Source organism: Rhyacophila brunnea, unplaced genomic scaffold (genome assembly GCF_057557595.1).
Source record: "Rhyacophila brunnea isolate RB1 unplaced genomic scaffold, BYU_Rbru_1.0 scaffold_22, whole genome shotgun sequence".
NCBI lineage: Eukaryota > Metazoa > Arthropoda > Insecta > Trichoptera > Rhyacophilidae > Rhyacophila > Rhyacophila brunnea.
In genome coordinates this window covers 28,239,816-28,261,059 of record NW_028232882.1, presented here as the reverse complement: position 1 = coordinate 28,261,059, position 21,244 = coordinate 28,239,816, and the positions used below count along the sequence as shown (strand labels likewise).

The 21,244-nt window shown below is 34.2% G+C and overlaps 1 protein-coding gene across 1 annotated transcript in view; it reads right to left on the bottom strand.

Annotated features, from left to right (window-relative positions):
* The window catches only part of LOC147070300 (uncharacterized), a 35,682-nt gene that overhangs the window by 8,779 nt on the left and 5,659 nt on the right, over nt 1–21,244 (bottom strand). Inside the window, exons 5-14 of the mRNA XM_085949944.1 lie at nt 19,807–20,009; nt 17,804–18,023; nt 16,548–16,772; nt 14,786–14,883; nt 14,478–14,646; nt 13,360–13,535; nt 3,885–4,117; nt 2,710–2,876; nt 1,901–2,044; nt 482–684 (exon numbers count right to left, since the gene is read on the bottom strand). Of these exons, the coding sequence (XP_085806070.1) occupies nt 482–684; nt 1,901–2,044; nt 2,710–2,876; nt 3,885–4,117; nt 13,360–13,535; nt 14,478–14,646; nt 14,786–14,883; nt 16,548–16,772; nt 17,804–18,023; nt 19,807–20,009 (1,838 nt within the window). The remainder of the gene's footprint in view (nt 1–481; nt 685–1,900; nt 2,045–2,709; nt 2,877–3,884; nt 4,118–13,359; nt 13,536–14,477; nt 14,647–14,785; nt 14,884–16,547; nt 16,773–17,803; nt 18,024–19,806; nt 20,010–21,244) is intronic.

The following is a 21,244-nucleotide window of genomic DNA, read 5'->3' as shown; positions in this document are numbered from 1 at the left end:
TCATCAAATGTGTAAAATAAATATGAAGGATAATAAGGCTTCAAAATGATATAAATATATTATCTACAACGTTTAAGGAATGTTCGGGCTAATGTTTTGAAAATACCATAAAAGCTCCATTTTGACCTACGTTGGGCATGTGGGCCGTTAAGCCTTGCCTAAATCAAATTATAATAAATAAAAAATATTATTCTATCTATAAAATATTAAAAAAACTATGTATTATTTAATGGCATAATTTTAGATATTTTATAAATAGACGAGAATTTTTTGACTATTATTTTTATTGGTTTGCAGGGTTTAATTAAATTTTAAAAACTAACCAACACCACCTGTAAATTATTGTAGCCTTAGTTCAATGAAAACAATTACGTATGAATAACATTCTAAATTAGTTCAATGGAAACCTTCAAGGATAAATTAAGTAAGTATACCATAGTGTCTGTCACAATTAAAATACGCCTTACAATACAAGTCTTACCCTCATAAGACCAGGAAACATTGAAAGACCAGCCATCTTTGCTATTTCAAATCCTTTAAATTGTGTAACTTTTTCGGACATCTTGTAAAAAGTATTATTTGGTTCGTTCAATGAATCCGATTCAATTCCGAAGGCACACGAGGCTATAACATCATTTGAGTATTTGGTCAAGAAATCTTTTAGTTCTATTTCACGATAATCTCCTGAAAAATGAATATCGTATACAGGGCTCGAAATGGAACGGAACGCACCGGAGCGCCGTTCCGGCTCGTGAAATTTGTAAAATTATCGCTCCGTCTCATGGAAAAAATATGTTGAGCGTCTGAGCTAGATAGGTCATAGAATAGAAAATCTGACACACTTATTTTCATAAAATACACACGCGATTTGATGACTATGTAAATATCTTCCGAAAATTTGTCGAGCGTTCCGGTTCGTTAACTTTTCCATTTCGAGCGCTGATCGTATAATAAATTATAATGGATTATATTGTGCTATTCTATTTGAGTCGTTTTTGGCGACCCGGTGTTCGCCTCTCGGCATCAAAAGGCACTGTGTACACTCACCAAAAGGATAATAAACACTGACCACGAATACTATATCTAACTTATATAACCAATCAACCTATTATATTTTATTTCGTATTTTTATAATATTATTTTTAAAATATAACAAATCCACAAATAAACCCACCTAATATGTATATTTATATACATTTTTTGCGGAATGTCTCTCTTCTTAAGGCTTCAGTTGAGGCATGGTCTAAAAAGATCGTGACTAAGCGATGCGCGGATTGTGCAAATGAAATATAATTTGTCATAAAAATTCAACATGCGTCCATTTAATGTTATGTTTATTGTTATATTAGTAATAATAATAGTATTTTCATTACGTGTTTTATTTTTCAAGTACATGTGTAACGTTTTTTAGGCTTCTTTACACGATTTAAGAATATATTCCTCCGACGCCATCATAAAACAAATTGACGTGCTTACACCTTGATTGTCGGTCGCCGATTGGCCACCTACTGTTGAAAATTATTTCCCGTTTCACTTATGTATGCTCTTAAGCAAAAATAGATTGTCCCGCACGGGTCAGCTAAATCCACGATTATTCAATAAATACAAATAAGACGTTTAGGTCAAGGCATATTCGAATTATTCCCGGAAAAAGAGACCAAAAACATTTTCAAGCTAATTTCATTTATTTTAAGCATAACAATATCTAATTGCTATAGCAAACGGGTATTTTCTCAGATGAATTTAAAATGGTCAAATGCAAGAAACGGTAATTAGGTTATGTTACTTGTATTAAGTTGATAAAATCGGAATTACTCATTCAATTTAACATGATAATATACTAATGTGTTACCAATACATTATGCAGTAAAGAGCAATTATTGAAACAAGCATTGCATACCCTTTGAGAAACAATTATTGGTGTCCTGTTTTAGATAATCCGTCATGCGTTCTGCACATTTTTCAACGAAGGGTATCATTTCTTTCATCTTGGATCCCGTGAAAGCAGGACTTAACATGGTTCTCATGTCTCGCCACCTATCGCCTAAATCAGATAAAAATATAGTACAGTCTTCAATATAAGCTAGAGCATTTTTATTAATGATGGGTAATAGGGATCAAACCGAGTCTTAATGTCAAACAACACTATCTACAAAAGTGCAACTTTACAGGACAGTCAAAAACGTTTTTTTAGTTTCTTGTAACTCAACAAAGGATATGTTTATTTGAAACCTAATGTTCATATTTTATAATTTATTGTGTATTGTACATTTATCTTGTTTATAGTGTTGTTAAAATTTATAGGTGTGGTTTTAAAAAAAACAAGGGTTACTTTATGTAGTTAACGTGAAACTTTACTGACGATTCAATAAGCAACTAGAAAAGATTGACATAAAGTTGTTTGACTATCATGTAGCCGAGAATGTAAAATAACGTTATCTAAAATTTTTTTGTAAATAATGTTGTTTGATTTTAAGCAGTCGAAACAGTAAGTTATATAAGTAGAATAATATGTAAATCTTGACTTAGAGATGGTATTCGTTACTAGCAGTTTTGCAGTTTTTTGCTAGTTCCGAAATTCGACTAACATCTGCTACAGTTAATGGCACTTCAAGAATATGCTTTACAGTGAATGGTTTTGAGCTCTAAAAAGGTGGAAAAATAATCCATACATAATAAAATTTATTGTCACTTGTCTTGTTTTCCTACCTTTAAGATTAAATAAATTGTAGAAGTATAGTGGGTCAGATTCTTGCACTCCGAATAGTGTAGTATGGTCCGTGAAGTGATCGAAGTCTTTGACATTCACTTGCTTTAGCAAATCTAAGTCTTTTATGACCAAACAGGGCTGGGAGAAATTGAAAAATCCCACATATCTAAAAAAATCAAACAATAAGTCTTAAATTAATTTTCTCTTTAGTGCATATTTTAATAACTTTACTGATGGGAGTAAGGCAGTACGATGTGGTTAAATTGCACTAAAGTAGCTTCCGTTTATATGACTTTCAATTGTTCAATATTCTCAGAATAAAAAAATCCGTTAGTTTTCTGATTATATGGTATAGATTGGCATTGCGAGCGAGACGTGCGGTGTTGAAATATGTTTACAGAATGTACTGACGTTCAGACACGAGTATCGTTTTTGTAGGTTGGCATTACCCGACTCGGATTCCGTAAGTTAAACGCGAAATATATTATGGTGCATGTCGCGGACTATCACGTAACGTCACAGCACGCTGCCGCTATGGGAAAAAAGTGTGTAATGTCGTTTTTCTTGGTGTTTAAGATGTTATCAGACTGATGCTTCCACTCCGTAGCACATTTTGACAATTTAAACGAACATTGTCAGTTAGCAAAATCTGCCGAAATCACCAAAACAACAATGAGGTCACCTCACGTTGAACCGCGCTGTATCGACACCTGAATGACGTTTTGAACGTTTTTATCATTTTCTAGATGTCTACACTTTTTTGAATCATGTCAATTCACGTGTTTTTTTGATGGTTGACACTATAAGAATCTTGTCTATTATATATGGTCTGTGGGTTGGGTTCCGTTAAAAATATTATTGAATTTAAAGAGACTCGTTACTAGGTTACTCCATCATTGAATTTACAGAGATCGTGTTCGTTCAAAATATTCTGCAAAATGACGACACCATAGATTAAATTATTTGTCGCTGTGACAGCGTGACAGTATGCGACATGCATCTCAATATAATCACAACTAAACATTTTACACCCGCTACTCCCAGTGGAGTCATGAAAGAAATGGAATGTTGAAAAATTGAGACAACACCAATCCATAAATAACACTCAATTCACTAATGATAATAGAAACACGGGATTTCCAAATCAATGTTATAATATTATAATGTTTCTTACTTTTCATCCGGAAAGGTGTCATACGTCCTTTTGAAAGCGTCATTTAAATGTTCTTTCCCAGCAATTACTTTAAATGTGTTTCCAGCGAATGGCACTGGATTAATGTACTGGATTCCCGTATTGATAAAATGCCGTGTGCTTCTATTTCCCAAAAAGTACAGGGATACCAGAATTGATACTCCCAAAATGATAAAGTCTGTAGTGGTGAACATTGTGACGGTTGTCAACTGGAGCTAAAGGAAACATAGATAAAATCATCTGAGATGTTGTTGGACCTTGGAAGATTCGGCTACGCTGATTGGACGACGGAAAACTGTGCGCTACATTTATAAATGAAATGTGCAATTTTAATTAACGTAAAGTCCCGCCTGAGGTCAGTCCGTCACAGGTCCCCGGGCGCAACACGAGTAAACGGAAGTATATTGTAACACATTTTTAGCCCTAAGACCCGCTGAATAGACAAATTCATAAAGTTCGTTCAATGTACGTGGTAACAAAGAACTTGGTACCAAGAAGAGTGGAGGAAGCTAGGGGAGACCTTCATCCAGTAGTGGACCGACGCCGACTGATGATGATGATGATGATGAAATAGAATTCCACCTCACTCATTGCAATATCTTAAATAGTTTTGAAATTATCAGCAGTTTCTGTTTAATTAAGAAATATACTAGAGCTGTGATTATATTATTATGATGCACGTCGCGCACTATAAATACGTGAAGTCACAGAAAGCTGCCGCTATGGGAAAAAAGTGTGTAATTTCGTTTTTCTTGGTGTTTAAAATGTTATCAGACTGATGCTTCCATCCCGTAGCATATTTTGAACCTTTAAACGAACATTGTTAGTTAGCAAAATCTGCCGTTATCACCAGAACAACAATGAGGTCACCTCATACGTACCGCACTGCATCGACACCGGCATGAATCAATGAACGTTTTTTTATCATTTTCTACATGCCTACACATTTTCGACTTATGTCAAAATCACTTGTTTTTTGTCTTCCGCGGTTGGGACTATGTATTTTCCATAATAGTGAAAGGTGCTGTTCGGTTATACGGAATACAGCGGAAAACACATTTTGAAAATAGCCGATAAACTGGATTATTTGTTAAGTTAACCTAACCAAACCTAACCTAACCTAACCTAACCTAAACTAACCTAACCTAACCTAAACTAACCCAAACTAACCCAAACTAACAAATAATCCAGTATATCGGGTATTTTCAAAATGCGTTTTCCGCTGTATTCCGTATAACCGAACAGTACCTAGTGAAATTACCTATGGTCTGCAGGTTGGATTCTGTTCAAAATATATTATCTATGGCTGTAATATTGCAAGTAATTTTAACGTACGCACACGTAGAAACTGTTAAAATTAATTGGAATTGTCATGAATAATGAATAATAATTCAAAATACTAATACATTGGAGTTGGCACTTTCCATCATTGAATTTACAAAGATGGTGACTGTTCGAAATATCCTGTAAAATGACGAAACCATAGACTAAATCTGTCGCCGTGACAGCGTGAGAGTACGCGACGTGCATTATAATATAATCACAGCTTAACTAGCATCTATCTTTTTTTTGACAATCTTTTTATATCTACCGCCAACTTTTGTATTTCTGTTAGTAGTAAAATTTTCTAACCGCCAACCGGTTCCACAGTAATGGTGTTTTATAAAGTAGGGAAGTAAATTTACTTTATAAAACAGAGTTACAGCAATACAAGTTAAAGCATATAATAATAATTATTTACCAAATACCGTATGTCAGACTTTCGCTAAGTTTGACAGAATAAATCTTTATAAAACAACTTATGTACTGTTGTTAAATCTATCGTTTATTTATACTTATTTATATTATATGGAATCTGAAGTCTGATGAAATTACATTTAATTAATTAAATTATTAATGAGATCCCTGAGGCTAATGATGCGAAACTAAATACTGGATATCTGTCTCAATTTTTGTGAGGAAGAAACGAAGGTCTCCTCTTTCGGAAATATTCAGGCGGTTTCGTTCTTTAATATGACAGCACTAAAACCTAAATCTGGAATTTTATAAAAACACAATGAGAATGTTTTTAAAACCCCTACCGCCTACCATGAAAGCTAGAACACCCACTAGTGGGCGGTAGGGACCAGATTGACTACCCCTGATCTATATAATACAATTAAACAAATTAGGTACATCATGGAATGATAAATAATACCATTTATTTATTATTGTGAAACTGTAACACGTCATAATAATTATCTATATCTATGATTTATACTAATATAAATTTTATAATCAGTATATAGACATCAGTGACGTCCCTAGGCTGCCCCAAAATGCTGCCCCTAGGCAGTGTCAAAATGCCACCCCATTATGCAGTATTTTTTATTATCCTTTCATGACTTCAATATCTAAGAAATACATTATTAACAAAATTTATAACACAAAATTTAATTTAAATGTCATCTCTACTTCAATAGACAATATTGCGAGTCCACAGTTTGAGATATTTTATTTAAAAATACACCTGACAACTTTCAAAACTCGCGAATGACTGACAAAAATATTTGGAATAATTAATTAGGTACCTAAGTATGTACCTACCTTTAATTCAAATATAATTCGCAAATCTGCACGTGTTATTGCTGGTCATCAAGGAGTGATGTCCAAAGACAACGGAAGTAAACTAGACATCGCGAACCCGACGAAAAAAATACAGTCTTGTTAAACCTTGTTTGCTAATTAATACATTTTGTTTGCTGAGCTTTGTGAGCTGATTTTTTTTAATGGAAAGATATTTCCGTTATTACTAAAGTTAGGTACCTATTCATGTATATATATATATAAGCGCCTAGTTTCAAAAGCCCCTAAAACGGGTTTCATAAAAATTTGAGTTAGAGATATGTTTTTGTCCTCTATATGTTGGACAAAGTTATAGTTTCAAAAAAGGCCTAAAACCGTCAATATTTATTATCAAAAATTAGGCTTTATTTCAAAACCCCCTAAAACAGTTGGCGTGTGAATTTCAAATTCCCCTAAAATGAATAAGCCAATCAGCGGCTGTTCTGATGGTCATGTGATACGGATTTCAATATGTCTGCCTGAACAAATTAATTAAAGTGACTTCGTGTTGATCGCTCTATAGGTTAATAGTATGTTCAATATTTATAATGAATGTTGAACTGATTAATGTGCCGAAATGTAAGCCCAATGAGTCAAATAATTACAGTTTACCATTGAAAATGTAAAATATGTACCTATTGACTTAATACTTTTTCACATATTTTATTAATAATCAGTGGGTCTATTCTATGCTTATCGACCGCTAAAGTGATAAAGTGAAAAATATTATCAAACTTAGGGTAGGTTTGTATCAAAATATTAGCACTTATTGTAACAATTACACGAAGCCGGTTTTTATTGTTGCAATAAGTGCTATATTTTAACAGCACCTATCTTGCTGCTGTTAAAATATCGCACTTATTGCAACAATAAAAACCGGCTTCGTGTAATTGTTACAATAAGTGCTAATATTTTGATACAAACCTACCCTAAGTTTGATACTATTTATCAATTTAGTGTTCGAAAACAATAGAATAGACCCACAGGACCGGTTTTACCAACATATTATTTTATATACAAATATTTAAAAATGCATAATAACAAAATATAAAGTAGAGACAGCCACTAACTAGAATATAAATAATTATAAATGTACACTATACCAATACCATTCATCCGATTACGATAAAACTTTGGTGAGTTATTGTGTGCACACCTGCCAAGGTTTCTGAATTAGAAAAACTATCTTCTTCTTCATTCTATCTTCTTTTATCCGTGTGGTTCCTATACCATTCATTCGATTGCGATGAAACTTTTGTCAGTTGTTGTGCGCATACCCGCAAAGATTTTTAAATTAGTACAACCATGTTCTTCTTCTTCTTCTATTTGTATGCGTTCCTATACCATTAATCCTATTGCGATGAAACTTTGGTGAGTTGTTGTGCGTACGCCCGCGAAGGTTTCTGAATTAGAAAAGCCATCTTCTTCTTATTCTTCATTCTATCTTCTTTTATTCGTGTGGTTCCTATACCATTCATCCGATTGCAATAAAACTTTTGTCAGTTGTTGTGCGCACACCCGCAAAGATTTTTGAATTAGTACAACTATGTTCTTCTTCTTCTTCTATTCGTATGCATTCCTATACCATTCATCCGATTGCGATAAAACTTTCGTCGGTTGCTGTGCTCATACTTGCAAAGGTTTCTGAATTAGTACAACCATCTTCTTCTTCTTCTTCTTCTTATATTCTATCTTATTCTATTTGCATGCGTTTCTATACCATTCAACCGATTGCAATGAAACTTTTGTGAGTTATTATGCGCACGCCTGTGAAGGATTCTGAATTAGTACAACCATCTTCTTTTTTTTCTTCATGCGGGTGTGCGCACAGCAACTGACAAAAGTTTCATCGCAATCGGATGAATGGTATAGGAACGCATACGCATAGAAGAAAATAGAATAGAAGAAGAGAAGATGTTTGTACTAATACAGAAACCGTCGCAAATGTGCGCACAACAACTGACAAAAGTTTCATCGCAATCGGATGAATGGTATAGGACCGAATACGAATACGAGAAGATAGAATAGAAGAAGAAGAAGATGGTTTTCTAATTGAGACACATTTGCGAGTGTGCGCACAACCACCGACGAAAGTTTCATCGCAATCGGATGAATGGTATAGGAACCATACGAATAAAAGAAGATAGAATGAAGAAGAAGATGATAATTTTTCTAATTTACAAACCTTTGCGGGTATACACACAACAACTCACGAAAGTTTCATTGCAATCGGATGAATGGTATAGGAACCATACGAATAAAATAAGATATAATGAAGAAGAAGAATATGGTTTTTCTAATTCAGAAATCTTTGCGAGTGTGCACACAATAACTCACCAAAGTTTCATCGCAATCGGATGAATGGTATAGGAACCATACGAATAAAAGAAGATATAATGAAGAAGAAGAAGACAGTTGTACTAATTCAGAAACCTTTGCGGGTGTGCGCACAGCAATTGACGAAAGTTTCATCGCAATCGGATGAATGGTATAAGAACCATACGAATAAAAGAAGATATAATGAAGAAGAAGAAGACGGTTGTACTAATTCAGAAACCTTTGCGGGTGTGCGCACAGCAATTGACGAAAGTTTCATCGCAATCGGATGAATGGTATAAGAACGAATACAAGAAGATAGAAGAAGAAGACGATGGTTTTCTAATTGAAACACATTTGCGAGTGTGCGCACAACAACCGACGAAAGTTTCATCGCAATCGGATGAATGGTATAGAAACTGTTGGGTCACTAGTGTGGTGTTCGATGTGTAGATTGAGGATGATGATAATGAAGTATACGATGTAGCAGGGTGAGATTTATTAGCAGCATATTGGTACAATAGTATATTATACAATGACAGTTACGAGCTAGGTACTTGGATTCGAGTGACATCTAGATAAATTATTCTTCGTTATTTATACAATAAAAAGTAATACATTAACATTAAATTCTGGTACATAATCATATTAGACTAATTATAGAATCAGCGTTTTAAATCGAGTAAAGAAATGAAATATTATTTGTTATTACAGTTGTAAGAAAATATGATACTATAAAAATGATTATTTGGCTAATACACCATAATGGTATAATGTGCTGTGATATGATGTAATAATATACCGTATCTAATGTCCCCAAACAACTTGCTGATTTAGCTAAGATTGTTTGCTGGAAATTGATTCGCTGGGAATATATTACAGCAGAGTAATTTGATATCTTAAACAATAGATATTTGATCGCTATTATTCTGCAGCTTCAGAACCATACGAATAAAAGAAGATGTAATGAAGAAGAAGAAGATGATGATTTTTCTAATTTAGAAAACTTCGCGGGCATGCGCACAACAACTCATGAAAGTCTCATCGTAATCGGATGAATGGTATAAGAACCATACGAATAAAATAAGATAAAATAAAAAAGAAGAAGAATATGGTTTTTCTAATTCAGAAACCTTTGCGAATATGCACACAATAATTTACCAAAGTTTCATCGCAATCGGATGAATGGTAAAGGAACCATACGAATAAAAGAAGATAGAATGAAGAAGAAGAATATGATTTTTCTAATTCAGAAACCTTTACGAGTGTGCACAAAATAACTCACCAAAGTTTCATCGCAATCGGATGAATGGTATAGAAACCATACGAACAATAGAAGATAGAATGAAGAAGAAGAGGAAGAAGATAGTTTTTACAATTCAGAAATCTTCGCGGGTGTGCATCGAATGAATGGTATAGGAACCATACGAATAAAAGAAGATAGAATGAAGAAGAAGAAGATGATAATTTTTCTAATTTAGAAACCTTTGCGGTTGTGCGCACAACAACTGACGAAAGTTACATCGCAATCGGGTGAATGGTATAGGAACCATACGAATAAAATAAGATAGAATAAAGAAGAAGAATATGATTTTTCTAATTCAGAAACCTTTACGAGTGTGCACAAAATAACTCACCAAAGTTTCATCGCAATCGGATGAATGGTATAGAAACCATACGAACAATAGAAGATAGAATGAAGAAGAAGAGGAAGAAGATAGTTTTTACAATTCAGAAATCTTCGCGGGTGTGCATCGAATGAATGGTATAGGAACCATACGAATAAAAGAAGATAGAATGAAGAAGAAGATGATAATTTTTCTAATTTACAAACTTTTGCGGGTATGCACACAGCAACTCACGAAAGTTTCATCGCAATCGGATGAATGGTATAGGAACGCATGCGGGACAAACAAACATTCATTTTTATATATAAGTATAGACAACTGTTCTATTTCAATATTATTTGTAATATTTTTAAATATATATGTATGTATACAATAGTAATTTCCATATCGTTAACATAATTTATATTGTTAATTTTAGTTACTTCGAATAAATATTTTTTTAATTTGTACAAAACATATATTTTTTTTCTCCAAGAAATATAACCACATGACGCCTTGCAAATTCCTCATGCGTCATTGCTATAATGTAAGTTTCATAACCCCCTAAAATCATACATGTTAATTTCAAAAGCCCCTAAAATGGTAGTTGAGTTTCAAAGTCCCCTAAAATGAAAATCATTTGATTTTTAATATATTCTCTCAGTAAAATATGCAAAAAGTGAGTAAAAGATACTAAATATTATACTCTTTATAGTGTATAAATCAAATAATAAATACCTAATGTTCACGCATTCAATAGATATGACTTTTTCTCATTTTTCTCAGAACTGCCAAAAGTCGTTTTAGGGGCTTTTGAAACTAGAGGCTTCATATATTGAATGATTCTCCTCGATTTGCCGCCCTTCGAGTAACTGCCGCCCCTAAGCAACGCTCAATCTGCCTACCCCCACGGGACGTCACTGATAGACATTAATACATAATAATTCTTACCTTCACAGGATTATCAATAATTATTCAAGTAAATTTATTTTTCACAACACTTTTGAAGAGGTCATTGCCAGACACGACATGCTTGTAACCTTCGCTTGCTGATTGTCAATTATTGTTATTGATAGTACAGCTGGCCTGGATATAATGTCTCCAATTATATAATGTCATAAAAATGATAACAGTGTCTGGGGTTACCAAATTACAATTCGCTGACGAATAATTCTTTTTTTTTTGTTATACCATAATTTACTTTTTGTTTTTTTTTTATATTATGCCACTAAGGCCCGTTTCAGACGGGACACTGGTGTCGCGCTCGATATAATATATGAAGCCTTTGTATTCTAATAAAGGGGCCTTTGTATTGTGTTTATGAATGCCCTAGAGCTAATGAGTCAACACGTGTCCGGTACACTTTTCCGTCAGCCGCTACATTCTCAAGCCGCCGATACACTTGTTTTTATTACCGCAGCCAGTTTTATGTTCTAATTTATAACGCGAAATTATGCGTTGACTCATTAAATCTGGGGCGTTCAGAAACAAAATACAAAGGCCCCGTTATTATATCGAGCGCGACACCGGTGTCCCGTCTGAAATGGGCCTAATTTATGTGTGAATACGCTCGAGTAATTTTATTTGACGCAGATGATGCTATCGATTCGTCAGAATATTTTAAAGGGGGCCTCGAAAGAGCTCAAATCACCATTATTTTCTAGTTGTTCGTTACATATTTTAATTTGGTATGAAGTCCAACAACTAAGTTTACTTTGATTCGATATGGACACACAATTGATTAAGAAAATAATTTTATGGTTCTATTATATCTATTTAGTATGGTTTTATTATTTTGTTAGTTTAATGTATATCGCGGACAAACGCAGTATGCGAGGAACGATTACTCAATTGGGAGATTATTTATTGTGAATTGCTTGGTTGAAAGGTTTGATATCGACTAAGATCGTTAGTTATATTATATGTTGAAAAATGTTACTATACAATCTTAAAACGAAGTGTATTTATCAAATTTCAGTATCTAGTGAATTATGACCCAGCATAACACAATCCCTGAAACTAACACCAAAAATGCATATATATATATATATAACATAACCCATCAAAAAGGTACGCATCACTAATAGGTATATAATATTATCTGTCAATTAAAACTATTTTTCGTTATAGGATTTGATTTTAGGAAAGAGATAGATATATTCATATTTTTACTAGGTAGGTTGGAATTCCTGGTTTTTTATTTTATTTTTCATCGTTAGGAGCCTTAACATCAGTCAGTGCCTCGGACCTCTACATCCATAAAGCCATCACTGTGAATATGTTTATGCAATGGCAGTTTAATACGATTCTATTTATGTCAAACTATCCCATTGATGATAATGTATTGATTTTAAACAGTGGTTTTCAAACCCTACAATCAAATCCAGCTACACTCATTTCTCCCAGATCGTGAATCCATGTAAACTTTTGGTCTTTAAATTAAATTTGTATGTAGGTTTTTTCAATTGGGTTGGAGAGCGGCGCTTTTTTGAATTTTGCACGGAGGCGGCCGTCTGTATTAGTTAACTGTGCACAGGCAAATTGAAAAAAACTCTTCCTTGCCTCCATTACTCTGAGACTTCTCCTCTAACTGTATTATCTCCAAAACAGGTTATAAGAAGCAAAAGGGGCAAGATTTGGCTGTTATAAATTGTTATTTATAACCACTATATTTAGTCTTTATTGGAAATTTATAAAAACAAAAACAAAAACACTATCATTATTTGGTTTATTTCTTTTGAATGGATTTCCAAGGATTAACAGTAACAAAATGGATAACCTACATAAACAAAATAAAATAACAAATTAATAAATAAATCAATCAATCAATCCTAGGATGTTATGGAATAATATTATTTTTCTCTCTTATGTGAAAATTGAATATCATTTAACCGTTGATAATTTACTCAATCGGATGTTCCTAATATTTACAATACTGTGGCATTTCTTCGTTTGATTCCAATCCAGAAACCATGTTCTGCTGTCAGAGTGACAATGTGGCTCAGGATTTTGATCGGTGATTCAGTTTTTGGAGTCATGACCAAATCGAACTGACGAAGAAGATGGAAGGCCAGCAACTTTACTTCCATGAGTGCGAAACGGTTTCCTAAAATAAAAATGGATATGATATAGGTGATTGTCAAATTATAATTGAAAAATTTTCAAAGAAATCGAAATTAAATTAATAACCAGAAAAAAAAAGAAAATCCAGAATCAAAACCGACACCTACTGTTATTGGTTTTGGCAAATTCAAAGGGTCGCAAATTGTAATTACCTACTTAGTTAAGTTATGTTATGGAATATACCAACTGTGCTCTAAAGATTGCGCAGATTCATCTCTTGAACCTTGGAGTACCTAACGATCACGAGAATGAGATGTGTTATAATTCTACATGAGAATTTTGCAAATATCTTTGACTGTGAGACAAACATTAAAATTATTATAAAAGAGAACGTTCGTCTACTTTGAACATTGTATGCATAGCAGAAACATAGACCCTTCCAAACCAAATCGTCCCACACCAAACTCAGTACTTATTAATCGGGCGTATCATGAAGCAGTTTTTTTACGTCTGGGAATGTCTCAGGAAAAGATATCCAAATTTTGGATCATGCAGTCAAGTGTGCTTTGACTGATTTTACAGAGAATTGCTAATGGAAAGTGCACATGGGAGAGAAGAACACGATGAGATAACAAAAATAACTGATTTTAATTATTAATGAATACTCATTTATAGTACAAAAAATAAAGCTAAAACAATACGGACAAACAAAATGTTAAAGAGATTTTCACGTCCGCAATAAGAAGCTTTTTTTAAACGTAACAAAATTGGCTTTTATGGCGACCAGGTCGGATGGACCGATGGGCGCACTTTGCAGGGGAACAGGGGAGAGTAAAGAGGAATGCTCTAGATCTAAAAACACATAATAATATAAAAATAAGAACATGTCAATAGTATGACTACTGCATTGCACTAGCCACTGCGCTATGACAGGTGATGTTAACGCAACTTCACTATTGTGATGAAAAATTACCAAAATACTGACCTATGCAAGCCCGTGGTCCAACACCGAAGGGCAAAAACGTGAAAGGGTGAATTGAACTTTTGTTCTGATCTGAAAATCTCTCCGGATCGAATTTCTCTGGATTCGGCCAATACTTTGGATCTCTATGTATGGGGAATATCGGAATCTGGATAATATCACCTTTTTGAATCTGAAAAAAGAAACGAACATGCTGAGAATGGCTACTAATAGTTATTTAAGAACGTTAGATAATATATAGTTTGGTGTTTTTAGGTTCGTTTTATTAGTTTTTGGTAGATGGTGATGGTATTTTAGACAACTCAACTTACGGTATAACCAGGATGGCCTGGATTTGATGGTGGTAATCTGAATGTCTTTGTACATTGTCGGTCCACTAAGCCAACAGGTGGCCACAGACGAAGAGTTTCTAAAAGATGGAAATTTGTTATTTTAATTAGCATATACAATAAATAACCCTGTTTAAATTGAATTTTTTAAATGTGTAATCGATTTTTAAGTAAAAACGTTGTTATTAAATAATAAACAGTTTACTAATACAATCAACTATTAAAAAAAATCTATAAAAAATAATTTATGGTCATATAAATTAGGATAATTATCGTGAAATTTAATGAGGTTTAGAGAACCTATCAAATTACAATTGAATGATAGATTTTTTTATGATATACGTAGGCAATAATCAGATGAAACTGTTCAATGAATTACGTTTATCGTTGAATTAAAAAAAATATTTACTTTTCTTTGTTTTCTTAATGGAAAGATAACATATGAAAAATAACAAATTAAATTTAGGGAACTCAACACAATCATAAGGCGAAACCCGGGTCGCAAAAAACGACTAAAATGGAATAGTACAAAACTGAAATCCATCAGAATTTAAATTCAAATTCCATCAAGTACCTTCGGTCGATAGTATTAATATTACAATCATAACCATCAAAAATTCTCGATAAAACTGGGCTGGCCATGTTCAACGAATGGATTTGGAAGACTGGAGAGGTTTTGGTGCGAAGTCGTCTGGGTGACTATTGGCAGATTCAAAAAACGGTGGATAGATGGCGCGATTAGGATGAGCGAGAGATCAGAGATCCAATGGATGAGGATTCCAGAAGATAGACCGGACTGAGAATGGTGGCTAGAGAAGCCCAGAGCCCACCCCCAAAATAAACTTTTTTGAAGTTATACTTCTTTGGGCGCGTTTGGAAAATCAGATCGGAGTGTATTTTTGGCGTGTGACATGTAACACATAATTTATTTTTTCACACAAAAATAAACGCACTCGATTGGATTCGAACCACCGATTGTTCGGTTATCAGCCGAACGCACTACCATTACGCCACAGTATAATCATGACGATTATACAGTATACTATTATAGTTTAGAATTGTACCGTTGCCTAGGCAGCGAATTTATTATTGTCGGCCATTTGCAATTCCTTATGTAAACAAACTATTAAACGTCATAGTGGCAGTTGTTACTTTAAAAATAAAAAGAACGATAAATAATTATATAATTTAGTAATATACGTTAAAGTGTATAGAAATAAACCAACGGCGTTCCAATAAGCGGTTCTTTTTCTTGAGTGTGTAATTTAACGAGATAATTAAGAGCTGGTCGAAGAATCTAGGTTATCACAAGTTTTGTTTTTGTTTTGTTACGCCAAAGAAGTATAACTTCTAACGCACGTACAAAAGTACACACACCGATTTTTTTTTAATCAACGAATAATTGATAGGATTTTTCTTACACACATATATAAAGCACTTTGGTTGGAATCCGATAAATGGGGTTTGAGTGCAGCCTGTTCTAATATTTATTTCAAGTATTTTTTTAATGAGTATGTTTTTGAGGTGTTTCAGAACTGTGTATGTTCAATTTGATTAGCCCAATATTATTATGCTTTGTGAAATACATGTATTGTGCTGTAAAACCAGGTGAACATTGGAGTATCCATATGCGGATGAGACAAGATAAAAATGAAAGATAGAAGAAGATGCATTAATTATGGATTGGATAATCTATGACTGATTTTCAACATGGGTACAAAGAGGAAAGACGAAGATAACATACCAGAACAAACCATATCCAGATATTTTAGTTTATGAAGGTCGTTGTACGTAGCCATAGCTCCATTGTTATCCAGGACATATTCGTCTATTTCAGCTTGCAACAGGTCATGGGCCTCTTTGTTTATGCACAGTTCGTAAAACATGAAATTGAGCATTGTGGATACTGTGTCAAATCCCGCAAAAAGGAATATCACTACTTGGGCTGCTATTTCGTCGTCTGTCCAATCTAGAATATTAATATTACGATTTTATAGCCGTGATTTTTATTTTTCAAACAGTGTACTATGAGTACCTTCCTAGTATGAAAATTCAAATTTTCTTAAGTTTTTACTTATAAACAAGCGCACACACAACGATGGCGAGGTCACAAGGTGACAAGGTCCAGAATATTCTGATGTGGCATGTTTAGAAGACAAGACAGTACAGACGACACAGACACTAAAGTTCTGATCAAATTGAGGTGAATGTCACCTACATGTCGCCAACTGTCACGCTGTCGCGGCGACAAATTTAGTCTATAGTTTCATTATTTTGCAGAATATTTTGAACGATCATCATCTCTGTATTTTCACTGAAGAATGGCACTGATGAAGAGTGCCAACTATAATGTATTACTAATTTGAATTATTATTAATTATTCATGCTAATTTCAATAAATTTGACAGTTTCTACGTGTGCGTACCTACGTTAAAATTACTTGCGACATGACCATAGATACTATTTGGAACAGAACCCAACCTGCAGAGCATAGATAATAGACAACATTCTTATAGGAAATACATAGAGCCAACCGCTAAAAATAAAAAAACGTGATTTTGACATGACACTCGAAAATTGAAGGCATGTAGAATTGATGAAAAACGTTCAAAACGTTATGCAGGTGTCGATGCAATGCGGTTCAACGTGAGGTGACCTCATTGTTGTTTTTGTGATTTCGTCAGATTTTGCCAAGTGACAATGTTCGTTTAAAGGTTCAAAATGTGCTACAGGATAGGAGTATCAGTCTGATAACATTTTAAATACCAAGAAAAACGACATTACACATTATTTTACCCTCACGTGATAGTCCGCGACATGCACCATAATATATTTCGCGCTTAACGATCTTAAAAATTGTTAAGCCACGCGCACTCAATTACCATAATATGTAAGTGCGACACCTCGCAATAACTCGTACATAGGTGAATGGCAGAAATTTAGTGGTTATATACAAACAAAATCATGGGTTAAGTATCCACATAAAGAAAATATATTTACTTCGTATAGCTGTATTTTTCTCTGTTTTCTCTGCATGAACTTTTTCGCTGATACCTGTCGGCTCATTCTCCTCGTGCGAGGATCTCTTGACCGCCTGCATAAGAAGGTAGATCATATCTCTTCGAATCACCCCTGAATCTTCTCTAGACTTCATAATATTAGTCACTGTTGACCTGAAGAAGTGGGATACCGTATCCTCCATCAGGCTAACTTTGAATAACTAATAAAAACGATATAAAAATACGTATCAACAATATTTGATATTTGGTTTAAAATATTGAAACATATAAGGGAGTAGAGTGGCTCAAATAATGTAATGTTAACTATGTAAGTATAATATGCATATTTTTTATATTGGTATTACAACTAAATTTATAATATCAATTTAAAGAATAAAATAGTCACGATAGATCAGACATTAGGGTTTTTCGGTACCAAATACCGTTCCAATATTTATGTGAGCTAAATTTTTGTATACTTCTCTCAAGGCCAGCATTTGATCATATAATTTAAAAACTCACGCATGTTTGAATATGGAATAGGACATAATAAAAAAAAGGACAGAATGACAGCTAAATTATTTCATTCTCAATATCTTCATTTCAAGTTTTGACGAAATCGTGTTTAGTGTTTCATTTTTTACATATATGTCTTGGTTTGTGTCCCGGGGTACCTATAACCTAATTTCTGTAGATTATTTTAAAGTTCAATTTAGGGTAGATTAGGATCAGGCGCAAACCGGACAACCTGGAGAGACTGGTAGTTTTGGGTAGCCTCCAGGGAAGGCGAAGCAGAGGAAGAGCGTCTGCGCGATGGAGCGACCAAGTGAAAGAGCTGACTGGGGGAACCATCCATTCTGCCCTGAGAGAAGCGGATGATCGATAAGGATGGAAAGTCTTGGTCGCTCAAAGGATGGCAAAATTTAAATGTGGTCACGATCCTCAGCCATGAGTACACGACTAAGATGAGAGAGGATCGGGTATCGACCATTAGTGGAAAAGGCGGACACAGATTGAGAAAAATGCGATGACACGTCTTACTACTATATGGAAGGATCGGGGAATTTTAATTGCGACGAAAATAATGCTTGTGCAAAATGTTCTCCATATTGTCGAGTCCTGGAGTCCGTAGGCAAGAGAGCGAAATACAATTAATGCCTTCGAAATGTGGTGTTGGCGCCGAATGCTTCGTGTTTCTTGGAGAGAGCACAGGACGAGACTACAGGCTGTCGACAATATGTTTGCGATGTGTTCTGCAGTTTTTCTAACATATTGTTCGACGCGGACCAGATAACCTGGAGAGAATGATCAAGAAAAAGCGTCGGCGCACTGGAGCGACGAAGTGAAGGAACTGACCAGAGGCAGCCTTCACTCTGCCCTGAGAGAAGCAGAGAATCGAATGGTGTGGAAAGCCTTGGTCGCTCAACAGATGACAGAATTTTAAGGTGATGCCATGAGGGAACGACTCATCTATGTATGTTAGTACCAAATTTATAAGAAGTGATTTAGATGTTGGTAAGTATATATTTAAAAAGATCCCGATTCCGATCCAAAAATCCGATATTTTACTCTAAGAAAAATAATATGGTTACTAATATTCCATTGTTGTGTGAAACCCGCATACATAAAGCAATACGTATTTTTAAATTAAACTTTAAATACATAATTGCTGCTCTGGAAAAACAATCAAAAAATGGAAACTTGCAAACAAGGCAACATGCATTCATCAAATGTTTAAAATAAATATAAAGGATAATAAGGCTTCAAAATTATATGAATATCTACAACATTTAAGGAATGTCCAGGCGTATGCTTTGAAAATACCATAAAAATTCCATTTTGACCTACGTGGCGCATGTGGGCCACGTGAAAAGAATTTAATCTGATGATTATTAGTAATTTCCTACACCCAAAAAACATAAATACATAATGTATGTTTCTTAGTATACTACGTTGGCGCAATAAATAATAAATTTACTATATATTTAATAATGCAAGCCTTACGTTCATGAGGCCAGGACACATAAAGAAACCAGTAAACTTTGCTAAATCCCATCCTTTAAATAGTGTAATTTTTTCTGACATCTTGTAAAAAGTATTATCTGGATCGTTCAATGAATCCGATTCAATTCCGAAGGCACACGATGCGATAACATCATTTGAGTATTTCGTCAAGATGTGATTCAATTCTATTTCTTGATAACCGGCTGAAAGACGGATTGTTATAAGATGGTATTAGATGTAATAAATTAATCAATAAATAAGTTAATAATCAATAACTGACCAAATTCCCCCAGTAATAGTAAATGATATGTTATATTTTTAAATAATACTGCAATAAGTTATGATTTATCGTGTAAATTTAAGAACCAGCTAAATTTCCACAGTAATATAATAATATTATCTATGTATTGCTATATTATTGCATATGGAATGTTTTAAAATCAATAAATAAGAAATCCTTTTAGAAATTAATATTGCACAGAGTGTAGTATCGACTATGAATTGTAACGTTCACATCATAAAACCTAAATTTTATGATGTTTCATTTGAAAACCTGTTTATAGGGGATCTAAATATACTCACAATGACCTTTGTCCATAACAACATCCCAAGTAAAAATAGACCCCTGTTCAGTGTTCAACCTATTTCTATATTGCGCATGTAGCAATGTAAAGATGACCTAGAATCCATCACGCTAAGTTATGTTAAATACCCGATTTTACAATTATCGTCAATTAATAAATTGAATCCAATACAGTATTCATCATCATCATCATCAGCCTGAATCTATCCATTGCTGGATGAAGACCTCTTCAAGCTGCTTCCACTTCTCTCGGTCTTGTGCATTGCATTGCCACGTACTTCTGCAGAACTTTATCATTTCATCGATCTAGCGGCCTCTAGGTCTACCTTGCGGAAGTGTTGTACTTCTTGGATACCACTGGATAACTAGATTTCTCCAACGATTGTCTCTTCTTCAAGCTATGTGTCCAGCCCATCTCCATTTAAGGCTTTTAATAAACTCTATTACATCGCAAACCCTTGTCTGCTTCCTTATCCACTCATTCCTCTTTTTGTCCTTTCGCGTTATGCCCAGCATGCACCTCTCCATACCACGTTGTGCTACTCTAAGTTTCTGGATCTCATATATATATATCTCACACGCATACGTGATCACGGGAAGCACACACTGGTTGAACACTTTGCGCTTTAGGCACAGTGGAAGGTCACTTTTAAAGACATTATTCAGGCGGCCAAAAGCACTCCAGCCCTAGCTTGACTCTGCGAACAATTTCATCAAATATACATCGATCTAAAGACACTTGTTGTCCCAGATAGATATAGCTTTTCACCTGTTCGAGCTGAGTGCCATTGATGAGGATCTCTTTTTGGCCCGCAAAGCAGTTGAACATGACTTTCGTCTTTGTTACATTAAAAT